At 30.9% G+C, this 14,332-nt stretch overlaps 2 protein-coding genes across 2 annotated transcripts; one reads left to right on the top strand and one right to left on the bottom strand.

Moving 5' to 3' along the window:
• Positions 1-2,365: 2,365 nt before the first annotated feature.
• LOC111016292 (Erythronate-4-phosphate dehydrogenase family protein) lies at positions 2,366-6,232 on the bottom strand. The gene is made up of 2 exons (XM_088124578.1): positions 5,171-6,232; positions 2,366-3,605 (listed from the first exon to the last, which is right to left on the bottom strand). Exons 1-2 carry the CDS (start codon positions 5,870-5,872, stop codon positions 3,375-3,377), a joined length of 933 nt encoding a protein of 310 aa, XP_087980704.1. The 5' UTR covers positions 5,873-6,232; the 3' UTR covers positions 2,366-3,374.
• Positions 6,233-11,618: 5,386 nt separating this feature from the next.
• LOC111016368 (Heavy metal transport/detoxification superfamily protein) lies at positions 11,619-12,839 on the top strand. The gene is made up of 3 exons (XM_022291751.2): positions 11,619-11,771; positions 11,858-11,933; positions 12,211-12,839. Exons 1-3 carry the CDS (start codon positions 11,766-11,768, stop codon positions 12,579-12,581), a joined length of 453 nt encoding a protein of 150 aa, XP_022147443.1. The 5' UTR covers positions 11,619-11,765; the 3' UTR covers positions 12,582-12,839.
• The last annotated feature ends 1,493 nt before the right edge of the window (positions 12,840-14,332 follow it).

The raw sequence follows: 14,332 nt of genomic DNA on the forward strand, positions 1-14,332 counted from the left end.
GGACTACTACAGATAATTAATTTATTTTTTTTCTAGTAAATGAGGTTTTATGGACAAGCACCAAACTTTTGACATAAAAAATAACAATTTTTTTTCAGTACAACAAACGAGAATTCGAACTCGTGACTTATTGGTTAGAGACGGACAACAAGATTAACTTCAGATTGGCAATAACAATGTTATAATATGGTTTTAAAGGGAATGTGAATTTAAATTATATTATAGTAAAAGTTACTTATAGCTTAAGGATTATATACTATGCTGGTTCCTCTATTTTTACTCATCTTCATTTTATTTTATATATTTTCAAAACGTTTATTTTAATCATTTACTTTAAATTTGTGTTATTTTTAGAAATTATATTTTTCAAAGCATCAGTTTTGGTCTATATACTTAAAACGAGTGATTGATTTGACTTGTATTAGTAAAATGTTAACACAAAAATGTATACACATGAATAAACTAAAATGAAAAAAATAAATGAGATAAAAATATGTACTCGTCTTTTTTAAAGTTCATGGACCAAAATATACGTTTTGAAAATACATAAATTAAAATAAACAAAAATTAAAAATAAGAAAATCAAAATACATTTTAAAAATATATGAACCAAAGAAAAAACACATTAACGGTATTTACACCTAATTTAAAATTTTGATTATTTGATATGACATTGTGTTGTATGGGCTAATTATAATATTTAATTTTTTAGATTATCTAAGCAATGTTTGTAATTGTTTGATGTTATTGAAAAGTTTGATGATTCGATGTTGTTGAGCAAAGAGTTTGGCTTGCCGTTTATACTATTTTATTTGCTTCAAAAAAAAAATTTTTTTCGCTTGAAAGAATATTATTTTATTCGCTTCTGTTGTGTATACGTTATAATAATTTTTATATTATATCCATATAGATTATTTCGTAGATGCATAGGATAAAATTAAAAGGAGAAGAATATTCGAGAATCTATTAAGCCATGTTGGTGGAGAAAAATGTTGGAAAGCATCATGTCAAAACAATTTAATTGAATTCATTTTCAAAGTAATAATAATACCATAATTGTATCAAAATATAATAATAATAAGCTTTGAATACCATATTTGAATCATGTATTTTTATTTTGGTTTATTTTAGTCACTATACTTTTAAAATATCAATTTTGGTCTATACGAAAATTTTATGCAGCATAGTTCAGCGGTAATTCGAACGTACTATTTTCCTTTGAGATCATTTTATTCATTGTACTTTCGATGTTCGTTTTAGTACTTGTAAGAAGTAACCATTCTGGCATCTTCATTTTTATTTCAATTAAATTGTTAATTTGACATTTCACTCACTAAAATTTTTGAAATGTAGCCATAAATTTATATTAAATATTTTTCATTATGTATAAAATTTGTACTAATCATTTTGCAAATAGAAACCAAAATGGTACTTTTTAAAAGCATAAGGACCTGAATAAACGTTTTAAAAGTATATAGACTCATGTAAATAAAAATTGAAAGTATAAAGATTAAAGTAGACATTTTGAAAATACAAGATCAAAATAAACCAAAAGTAGACGGACCAACAAAAATATACGAACCTAATAATAAATTGAACTCATCCAATAGTTTGTAAATTCAATTCTCTCGATTACTGAAATGCACCCGGCACATCTAATACCACTCTAAATAGGTATTTAATTGTCAACACGAACTTAGTTAAGAACTCATGAAATCCATTCTTTACCTATTTTTTGTACTAAGAAATTTTTTCATATAAACTTTAAACTATACCTTTATTTACCTACTATATTGGGTGAAATATATACTTTTCTCAATTTTATATTTCAACCTTTCAATTTATAAAAATTTGATTTTTACCATCTAACTTTCACTCCACTTTGATCCATAACTTCTTTTGAATTCGATTATTCCATCCCTTGTCAAAGTATAAAAATATGAAAAATATTTGTTCGCATACCTCATCACTGTTAAATCTTTATACTTTAAAAACAACCCTTTCAATTTTTACTATTAAAAAGAGACCAATTCAATCCCAATTGTATACACAATAAAAATATTCTAATCTAAATTTATAGCTACATTTTTTAAAAAATGCTAAAATTGTAATCGAAAGAAATGAGATAAAAATAAAAATAAAAAGATCAAAATAGTTGCCTTTTGAAAATACAGCAAAAAGAAAAAGAACTTGAAAACCTTTTTTGTAATTAGTCCGTGACACATTTATTAGCTATAGTCCAAAACAAAAATCAAGAAGTGAAAACGAAATCAAACTAAATTCACTTCCTAACTAAAATTAAATCAGACAGAAGCAACAATAATTTATGGGTCCAATGCATGAACCAATCATACTAAAGAAACAGTAGAACAAATCATACGCTAAATATGTCACATTCACAGAACTCATCCAGAGAAATTTGCTACAACAAAGTCATTTTCTCTGCACTCCGTGAAGGAAAGCTAAGAAAATTTTTGGACAGAACAACTCAAACCAAGGAAAAAAAAACCAAAACAAAAAACTCTTACTACTTGTACTTTATCATTTGAACATTTTGATCCTCCTCGTTTCATTTGTTTCGTGTTAGTTCTCGTACTATTTCTCCAAAAATTAACTATCCAGTTAAATAATAATCAAAAGCTGACGTTTTTCTCTTATCGACTCTGACATATCATAATGTCATGGCAATTTCCCCCGTGTACTAAGTCAACTTTTTGGTACCATTTAACTGGATAATCAATCTTAGAAACTAAAACGAATACAAGTACCGAGGCTAAATCGAAACAAATCAAGACTTGGGGGAAAAATGGCAAAGTAAAGCGACTATATTTGTAATGTAACAAAAAAGGGGAGGAGATTATTCTATACAACGCCGGAAAAGAAAAGTAGATGCTCTTTAAAACGAAGTCAAACCTCACACAAGCTTATTCTGTAATCTGTCCTAGGAAATCATTTTTCTCTGCAGGGTCGTGTTCCGATAAAAGACTACATCGGTCGAGGATACGCACCACCGAGAGCCCTGCATTTTATATAAAATAAAGTATTTATAAAATGTTAAGCAGCCATGGAATGAGCAAGAAGGTCTCTGATGCCTGAGAGAGAGTGCTTTCCATGCAGAGAAAAGAACAAAAAGGAGAGACTGTACAGCTTTCATCCTGCCTACAGAAGAAGTTAAAGCTCAACATCCTCGAGTGGCTGTCGCTGATTTCTTGATCCTGTTCAAACCCCTAAAACAAACTTATTACTTCCTTGCCTGCATAAACTTTACGTTACATCCAGGCTTAACCATTGGGAACCCGAAACGTTCTCCGCCTTTATTGTCTATTCACTCGCTAGAATGACAGTGTCCAGATTCCCAAGTATCAATACCCTAATTACAAAAACCGTCGTCTAAAATGCCTGGTTGTGGTTTGGTATGAACGCATGAGCAGGCCAACCCCGATTCCAACTCCGAGGCACACTCCGAGACCAATACCAACACCCACTCTAACACCAGCATTAAACCACGATAGCTGCCCATCTTCACCAGTATACACATCATCACAATAGTAACCATGCTCCATCTTAACATCTGGGTCATAATCATCAACTTCAGACCCCGTCATCTAAATGAACCCAAGAGAGCAATATAATCAGTACATTAAAAAGCAATTGAATTGTACCCAAAAAGACACAAGAAAAACATTGTAGTATTCCGAGAAATTGCTTAGTTTTCAATCATTGGATGAGGTACAATGTATCAACAAACAGAGATCACATAAACAAGACAACCAAGATATTTTACTGCAATAAGAGGTAAAATAAGGTTCAACAACAGAGGAGGACCAAGTGGCCTGAATCCTCAACCGTAGTGAAGAGAAAAACACTTTGTGTTCTACATATCTTGCAATCAGCATTGCACAATACAGTGAAATTTGAACAATTATGTTTTTTCCAATGCATAGATACTATGAAGAGCATGATACATTGTGAGAGTCACTACTCAAAATGTTGTGCATAACAAATCGAGAAAAGATGTAGAGTACTATTTTCAAATTAAAATATTACCCATCCCAGCTCTATGTTATGATCGAAATTAAAATCAGTACCTAGTGACTTGTGAGAAAGCACTATTATCCTATATTCAAGCCTAGGTAAAAAACTTAGGTCTCGTTTGGTAACCATTTTATTTTTTATTTTCTATTTTTGAAAATTAAGCTTTCTAATACTACTTACATCCATGTTTTTTTTATTTTACTACCTATTTTTAAAAATGTTATCAAAGTGCAAGCTAAATTTTGGAAACTAAAAAAAATAGTTCTCAAAAACTTGTTTTTGTTTTTGAAATTTGGCTAAGAATGCAAATGTGTTTTTAAGAAATGTAAAAATATGCCCAGGAAATTGTGAGCAAATAAGCATAATTTTCAAATCAGAAACAAAAAAGTAAAAACTAAAAGGTTATCAAACTTGGCCTTAATAATTTAAGTTTGTCTATCGAGTTGGCCTTGGGTGTGTACAATCTCCAAAAAGGGTCATATATTAGTAGGAGCACGGTGCATGAACATAAATGCAAGGAGCGGGGTCCGATACCCCGTTATCAAAATTATATAAACTACACAAAAAAAAAAAAAAAGATCCTGCAATCACTGTAAATACAACCTAGCTCTATATTATGAACAAGTTCAGGACCTCAAAAGTTCAACCAGAATGCAAATTAATCACATCATTTGATTTAAACATGCCACCTACACTGGTTTTCTTTCACAAGCCCTACAAATCCTAAAGCTGCAAAACAGAGAATTAAAGCATCGTTTGATCACGATTTCATTTTTAGTATTCTGTTTTTAAAAAATATGCTTGTTTTATCACAATTTTTTTAATATACTTCTTATCCCACATTTTAGAAACAAAAACAAAGTTTTTAGGGACTTTTTTTATTAAAAAAACTGGCTTATATTTTGAAAATGATTTTGAAAGTTGATAACAAGAAGTAGTGGTTGTAAAACAGGAAACTACAAACAAATAGTCATCAAACCGGGCCTAAGTTGCTCATCATCGACAAGATAGATTATATGCTTTCATCCGAAAACAAAATGTGATGTACACATTTTGTAATGCAGCACATACCAATCCCAAATTCCTGAGCTCACACAACATAATGAGAATTGAATATACAAACAACATATTTTACCTGCACTTTCTGGTGCCGAATCAACCCATTATTGCCATTCTCTTCCTTTCCAACTTCCTCATCCTCCGGAATTGCATCCAGGGCACTCTGCCTCATATTCTTCCGCCTCGGACTAACCTGAATTGTCGTCGTCAAGATCACTGGCACGCCGGAGCAACAGCCGGCGATGTAAACCTCAATTGCCGGCGAGGAAACCCCAAGTTTAGGCTGGAAGAAGGCCGACGAACCCGAACACATGGACGCGGCCATAAAACAGTCCATAGTCCAACCTGTCTTCGAATTGTTCTCCAATCCGACGCTCCCATTAATCCAATTGGCCTCCATTCGTTCCAAAGACCCACAGAGAATCAAATCCTCGTTCTCATACACCTCGAAATCCACGCCGCCGGTAACCCGAATGCTGTCGGTGCTAACGTAAGTAACCTCCGATGATTCCTTGTTGAGCCGATCACGGCGGAGGGCTATAGAAGCGGAGTCGGAGGAGGGAATTTGGGACCCATTAATTTCAAGAGAAACACCGATTTCGCGGCGGAGATGCCGCAGATTAAGATGGTCGGGAACGCTATGAATTACGCAAGGGGAAATCCGAACGTAGAAGAGCCGAATCTCCAACCAAGCAGAATGACTCAACGAAGGGCCATTGATGTACGAATTCGAGGTCCTGGATATCGCCAAGGACGAATCTTTTTCTTGGAAATCCATCAGATCCTCGAATTCGAGAGCCGACGCCAAAAAAAAAACACAAGAGCGATCAGGAATGACGCAATGGAAGCAGTTTTGTCCCCGGGGAAATTAGATATTGGGAATCATCGGAAAAAGAACCCCGTCATGTCTCCAGAAACGAGGAATTGGGAGAGAAAATTAGGGTTTTGAAGAGGAAAAAATGGTGGGAAAGGGGGGTTTTGGGGAAATTGCTTGGTTTTTTCATGGGTGATCAAGAGAAGGAGAGAAATCATCCGGAATTAGGAGTTTAATAGAATAGAATAGAATAGAACAGTGATGGGTTTCGAGGCTGATCTGTATGCTGCAGATATTTCTTCGTATTTGGTTTTTGCGAGACCGAAGACAAAGGCAGACCTGCGAGACACACGTCGTTTCAACGGTTGGAACTTCCCACACGGCTTTGTACGTGCACTCTGTTACGCTCCTAAATGGGCCTCCATCACGGCCCAATAAACTTCACAGGCCCATATATATTTATTTATTTATTTATTTTAACCACAACGACCTAAAGGATTTAAAATTTTTATTAACTCGAGGCTCAAAAAAATAAATATTTCAATCCAATTAAGTTTTATCCAAATGTAGTAGCCCATGATGAATAAAACTATTATGATTTCATCAAGTTGATGAATAAAATACATTTTTTTATGTTATGGATTGGGGTAATTCTATATTTTTTTTTATTAAATTATGATCTAAAGAGCAAAAAAAAATCGAATGATTATTCTACGATTCATAAATTTTAACTAGATGAATAAGTAGTTGTCGGGAAAATTTTGAAAATAGTAAAAATCCATTTTTTATAAAATAAAAATTTAAATATCATAGTTTAAAAAATTAAATAGAATCATTAACTATAAAAAATTAAATAGAATCACGAACTAAAGTATTCCTTCAATATAGTTAAAAAACAAATATTATTTTTATAGTTGGACGTACCTATAAAAAAAATTTGAATGTGAATGGCTTATTATTAACTCGATTTCTCGTGACAATTATAGCTAAGTTCTCATGTTAATGGCTGAAAATAGACATTTCAATTTAACAAAATCATTTGTTTCTAATATTTTATTTTGTCAAATTTTACTTTTAATGAACTATTCTTTTTAGTTTTTATATTTTGGCTTTTTTCTCTTTCGGGCCAAAACCCCAAAAAACTAAGAGAAAACATTATTTGAAAGTAATGTATTGTTACATTTTATTATTTTTGAGCTCTCTCTTGAGAGCTAACTTTTCCACAAATTCCTTTGCAAAAAATTTTCCCAAAAATTTATCCTCCGTTATCTTGATAGTTGGTCATTGTGATCATGAATGCCCCTATGTAATTATTTCAATCGCAATGTGAGCATAATTTAATAATAATAGGCACAACATTCTTAAGTCAATATTCAAATATTTACTTGTATACTAATTCGAACACAACTCGAATATTTAAGGATGTATTTGATCGGTGATCTAAAAATAAAAATTTGAAAATAAGGGATTCAATCAAAACAGAGTTTGGTAGTAGATTTAAAAATTGTAAATTTAAAAAGAAATTGTCAAATATGTGTTTAATAATATAATTGTAAAGAAGTGGTAATTACCAACTAAATATTCAGTTCAATATAAAATATTATCAATTAGATTAAATGAATTTATAACACCAGATAATCAAAATTTTACTTTTTAAAAAAATATAACTATGATATCAAAATCCCAATTTTGAATTTATAACGTGAAATGGTTTTCGAAACAAATGTACGTGACATGTAGACGGTGAATGAATCCAATCTAAAAATAAAAAACAAACTCCAAATTCTCTACAAAAGCATGCAATAAGATACTCTAATATTATCTAAAAAATACTAGGTTTTGTATCCGACTAATTTGCTGATTTTAGACAAAAAAAAAAATATATCCTTACTCCTACCATTGAAATATTATGTTCAAAATAAATACACATAAATAGCACGGATAATCACAATTTAAAAAAATAATTGTCTTTTTTGTTTTTTTTTCAACAATTATTGTCTATTTTGTTCATTATTTTCAATGGAATAAGAATACGTAACTTCTAATATATAAGACAGCTGTCACGTAACGTGTATCAATTCTATTAAAACTATATAATATTATAGTATATTTCATAAATTTACCAGCTATATAAATTTTACCGCTTTATTTTAAAAATACATAGGTTTAATATTTAAAATAGGCGAATTACAATAATACCATTTAAAATTACCAATAATTCATATTAGATGTCACTTTCTAATTTTGGGTATACACGAAATCTATATGAAAACGTGGCAATTTTGGAAACCCTAACCCCAAATATACATATATATATATATATATATATATATATATATATATTTGAAATATGATCACAAAGTTTATCCAATAATTATCTCATAGTATTTAAGAAATGTTTTGTACATATATTAACATGGACGGTTGATAATTATTCCGTCGATATATAATATTTTGAAATATTAAAAAGCCTATCAGTTATTGACACAGAAGATACAATTATTTAATATTTAATATTAAATTAAATGTACATTTGAACACATGTTTGAATACTATTTTTTGATTATATATTTTTAGTTTTGTTAATTTTTGTCCGTTTATTTTGTTATAATTTTTATTAATTTTGATCACTATACTTTCAAAACATATGTTTTGGTATCTATACTTTTATAAAGTAGTTAATTTGGTCCATATTTACAAAATTTCAACACAAAATTTTAGATACAATGGAAACGCTTTAATATAATTTTATGGCTAAAATTCAAGAAATTTAATAAGCGAATAGTCATATTGAACCTATAATCGAAATAAATGAGATAAAAATTAAACCGTTGTTTTGAGAGTACAATAATTAAAATGAACAAAATTTTAAATTATAATTATCAAAATAAAACATTTGAAAGTACAAATATCAAAATAAATTAAGATAAAATATAAAAATCAAGTATTTAAACCTTTTATGTACTCAACAAAAAAAAAAAAAAAAAAATATATATATATATATATATATATATATATATATATATAAACCTTTAATCCATTTAATACCGATAAAAAAAATAAAATATTTGCCATCGTGTTTCTCCACTCGGCCGCACGAGCCGCCGTGGCCCATTGATTGGCCATTTGGTCTCTTTGGATAACTTTCTACGCTCCTGATCTGACCTTTCTTCTCACTCAAAATATTTTTAACATGAATTTAGAATAAATATATTCATCAGTTGAATAGGCCTAATATAATGTATATATATTAATTATATAACATTATTCTTTTTACAAAAAATAAATTAATTTGATGTCATCAATTAAAGTGAAAGTAGGTCGAATGACCTTTGCATTGTCCAGAATAGCCCCGCTGATCCTTCCTTATTATCACACATACTATAATTATTTAACTCCCAACTACTTCTCAATAGCTTTTTCTAAATTTATCAAATTCCGATTAACAATTTATAAATGAATCATCATCTTATTAATGTGTTTGTTGAGACGAGTTTTGAAGAGGTCTACTGTGTTCTATAGACAAGTGTCGATGAGCCTACAACAATGATTCTCGACACTGATGCAGTGTCTGACCTAGTTCAAATTAGTAATCGGAATAAGAAGTAGCATAGAGCACCTTGAAGATTAATGATAGATTTTTCACTTACTTGATGGTGGTAGTGGCTCTTCCCTTTTATAGATGTTCATGGCCGACCAAGAAAGACATTTCATACATGGCACAATGAGGCTCCTTGTCGTACGGGATTCTAACGTGCAGGTGAGAATATTTATGGTTCGCGTCATCTGCTAGTTCTTTATGCATAATGTCGTCTACATGTTGTGGCACATTTCTCGTACTAAGTGGAGGCGTGCAAGGTCGTCTGTGGTCCCTTTCCTATTGTCATCCCTCACTTCTGACATGCTTGCCGCTCGAATTTTATCCTCAACAGTACTTTTTTTCCTCCTGAAATTTGAAGTCGTACTTATTATATTATTATCGATGATTTTAATAAAATTGGTAACACGATTTATTTGACACACTTCACATATCAAATCTTATTAAAATTTGATAAATAGAAGTGCACGTGATTGTTCGACTCAAAGTTAGGAGAAAACAAAAAGACTAGTGCATTGAATCAAATTTCAACAAATGGGAGGCTAATTTTCTAAATTTAAGCATGACCCTTTTAACAAAAAGCATGATTTGTAAATTTAGAAACCGCATGGATAGGCATCACTGATTTAAAAAACAGAAGAAAATGTAATTTGCAAAATCGACAAAATAGAGGATACAATTTGCAATTATTGAGTTTCCCCAAATAAAACAATATTTTAAATCAAAGCCCTCAATCCCAAACCAATCTTTTGAGCTCCTTTTTGGCACGACGACATATCGGCAAACCAGTGGTCATCGACGATGCACCATGGAAACGACTGCCACGTGGCAGATGAAAATTATGTGTTTGGCGATAGCCGTAGAACCGATTGCAGCGGATTCTTTATTCCTTTTGGACGGTCTGATTGTACTCGTTGCCGGTGCGCCGTGGGGTCCGCATTTCCCCGTTGGCCAAAAATTGATTGCTCCACCCGAGCCGCCTCAGCCGTGCGTATATGCCACGCGCCACCGGCCCGTGGCTATTTTCTTTACACGGGATTTTTTAAATAATTCCCCGTATGATTTTGATTTCGATACTTCGTAGATTCTGAAATTATTATTATATTTTTTTTTAAATCATGTATGGGGTGTGAACTATGAAACACGATGCATACGTTCTTTTCATTAAAAAGGAAAACCAACGAAACATGATTTTTCAATAATTATTTTTTTGGTGAAGTAGACACAATAGTTATCCTCTTTTAAATCCAACCCTTAATCTTTTGAAAATTTTAATTTTACTATTTTTTTCAATGGGTTATTTTATTAAAAAAAATTGTTTGACCTATCATTAAATTATTATTTTATAAAAATATTTGAACACAAACAAATGTCACTTTTTACCCCTAAATTTTCATTCACCCATTAGTAAAAATTCCAAAGTGGTATACATATTCAAGTTAACAAAACAATAATTCAACGAGATATAAATTTTTTCAAAAAACATATTTCTACAATCTCAAAACCAACTGTGTTGACTCTTTTGGCTCATCGATCTTGGTATAATATTATTTTTTGACTGAATGTTCGTTTGAATGTTTTGGATTCAAATATCATATTAATGTTCATTGATTTCCATCTAAAAAAAATTGACGATGAGAATAATAGGCTCATGTCTATAATAATGTGAGATTTTTAACAATTTCAACATTGTGTTTTTTTTACCAAATAAAGAGTGATCGGGTAGGGAGAAAATTAAGAAAATTATTTTTCATTTTTTTAATACATCATGTAGGATGTGAGAGATTGAACTTACACTCTCTTGATTTGAAATATATGCTAATTATCACTTAATTATGGACATATTTATAACGATTATTCAAATTTAAAAAGTCGAGATAAATATAAATTAATATAAGAAAAAGAACAGTTTCTTAAAGAACCTGTATTGAATTTTAATATGCATATAAGAAATATTTGACCTAAGTGACTTCACGGCGATGGTGGGAAGCACGAGAACGTGGGGCGTGGAGTTTACGCGCCGGTGGTGGCAGTAGGTTTTGCGAGCAAATTATTGGCTGCAAACAACTGCACGGTTTGTTGACAGTGAAAAAACGGAATGGATGGACTATATAGCCGTAGCCCCTATAGCTTTCCGCACTCCTCTCTCTCTCTCTCTCTCTTCACTTTTTTTTCTCTCTCTCTCCTCCTCCTGGCCAAACCAAAAACTCTCTCCCTTTGTCTCAGTCATTTTGCAGAAAAAAGAAAAACTTCTCAACAATGAAGGTATACTCCCCATTTCCCATATTGCCCCTCTCTTTCTTGCAATATATTTTATTTTAAGTTTTAACCCCTCCTCCTCTCTCTAGCAGAAGGTTGTTCTGAAGCTGGATTTGCACGATGATAAAGCCAAGAAGAAGGCCCTGAAGTTGGTCTCCACTCTCCCAGGTCATTTATCTGTTTTCTTTTTTTTTTAATCTTTTTCTGCGTTCTAAATATATCTATGAAATAAAAATAAAGTTTTTAATTCAAGTTTCTGGATGCAGTGTTGATTTAACAGTACAGTATTTCTGTTTGAAACCACCGAAAACGTTTCTTATTCTCATTTCTAATTTGTTTCTAAACCTAAATCAAACGAAACAATGACAGTAACATTGATTATTTAGAAGAAAATGAAGAAATTAAACAAACAGAGTTTTGGATTTATTCATGTGCGTTTGTACAGGAATCGACTCCATCGCGATGGACATGAAGGAGAAGAAGCTGACGGTGATCGGAGCCGTGGATCCGGTGACCGTGGTGAGCAAACTGCGAAAGTTCTGGCCGGCGGACATATTCTCCGTCGGGCCAGCGGTGGAGCCGAAGAAGGAAGAGGAAGGGAAAAAGGAGGAGCCGAAGAAGGAGGAGGAGAAGAAGGCGGCGGAGGAGCCGAAGAAGGAAGAGGAAAAGAAAGAAGGAGAGAAGAAGAAAGAGATCAATCCAAACGACGCCGCTTTGGAGCTGGTGAAGGCTTACAGAGCCTACAACCCCCATCTCACCACCTACTATTACGCCCATAGCATGGAGGAAAATCCAAATGCCTGCGCCATTTGCTAGTTCTGCCATTTTCAGGAGCTTGGGGGCAGTAAAAATGGCGGTTCCACTTCCATGTACAAAGTAAAAAAGTAAAAACATCAGTTGGTTGTATTATATTTATAGGGGATTAGGATTATGATGTAGGTCGTGGGGTTTTTTTTTTTCTTCTCTCTTTTGGGTAAGTGATTATTTTATTAAGTTTTATGTTTAAATTATATTTTTGTCAGACACTTTTTTATTTTAATTTATTTTAATGCATGTATTTTTACAAGTGACTAATTTAATTTCTATTTTTAAAATTGTATCTTTTTTTATTTTCAATATAGAACAAATCGGAGGAAAAGACTGACCCATTTGGTCTCATCTCAAAATTACATTATCGTTTAATACAAATGTACGATTATTTTCAAAAAATTTAGTAGATGTGTTGGAAATAAACGAAATAAAAGTAGAAATCAAATAATCAAAATAAACAGTTTTTTAGAAATACAGTAACCAAAATGAATATTTCAAACTTAAGTTCACAGCCAATTTTGAAAATACAAAATTTGAAATGAATTAAATTTGAAACTCGAGATGAAAAAAATATTTTATTTAAGCCTATGTTTTCTAATTTGTAAGAAAAAATATAAATTAAGTAATTAAATTTTGATGGATAATTTTGTGGGTGTGGTTGGTCGAATCTATAGGAAGGGAAATTCTTGGCCATTAGAGGAATTAATGGTCGGTGATGGCCATAATTTAATTGTTCTATTATTATTTTTCTTTTTCTTTTTCTTCCTTCTGCTTTTGAGATGAGATGAGAATTGAGATTGAGAGTGACGCTGTTAGTTGTTCTACTCAAGAGAAAGAATGTAGGTTTTTGGAATTTTGTTTAATTGTAGAATCATAGCTTCTTTAATTGATTTCAACTTTTTATCTCTTAGCCTTTTTTTCCCCTTCAACTTGCATTTTCCTCCTCATATTTCTCTCTCTTTAATAACTGGCCATTTCTCAAAAAAAAATATTAATAATAATAATAAAAAAAGGGTTAACTGACTTTTAAAAAAATGTTTAATAAATTATTGCACTTTTAATATTGTCTTTAATAAATTTATGAAATTTTAATCTAGATACCAGTAAACATAATATTCAAATACATTTACCTGTCTGACTTTTCATTGAATTGTAATTCTTTTTAATTTTTTAAAGTTGTCCTTAAAATTGTTAAGTTATAATAAGTGTTTGCAATTTTTACCTATCATTCAATTTATGTTAATTCACTTACTACTTTTAATAAGAATTAATGTAAAATTCACTCATTTATTAGAATCAAAATTTGCACAAAATCAAGCTGGATTATTACACAAGTTCAACAATTAAATAATTATTGTATTATTCATTGAACCATGTTTACATTTACGCCTAGTTAATTTTATGTTATTAGAGATGGAGTGATAATGAAATGATTTGGAAAATATAATGTTTAAATAATATTTTGGTTTATATACATTTAGATTTGGGTTGTTTTTTATATATATTTTCATTGTCAAAACGTTCATCTATTTTCAACTTTTGTTTATTTTAGTCCTGTGTACTTTGGAAATATTCGTTTTTTCTCTTTTGTATGTTTAAAAAGTGACCATTTTTGATCAATTCATTTTCATTTTTATCTTATCTTTATTTGGATAACAATTTTAGTTCCATATTTCATTCACTAAAATTCTTGAAATATAGCTATCAATTTGTAATAAAAGGTTTGGTAAATAAAATTTGTGTCAAAATTTTGTAAA

The sequence above is a fragment of the Momordica charantia genome (assembly GCF_013281855.1).
Source record: "Momordica charantia cultivar OHB3-1 chromosome 5 unlocalized genomic scaffold, Mcharantia_2.0 BLBB01000005.1, whole genome shotgun sequence".
In the NCBI taxonomy this organism is placed as follows: domain Eukaryota; kingdom Viridiplantae; phylum Streptophyta; class Magnoliopsida; order Cucurbitales; family Cucurbitaceae; genus Momordica; species Momordica charantia.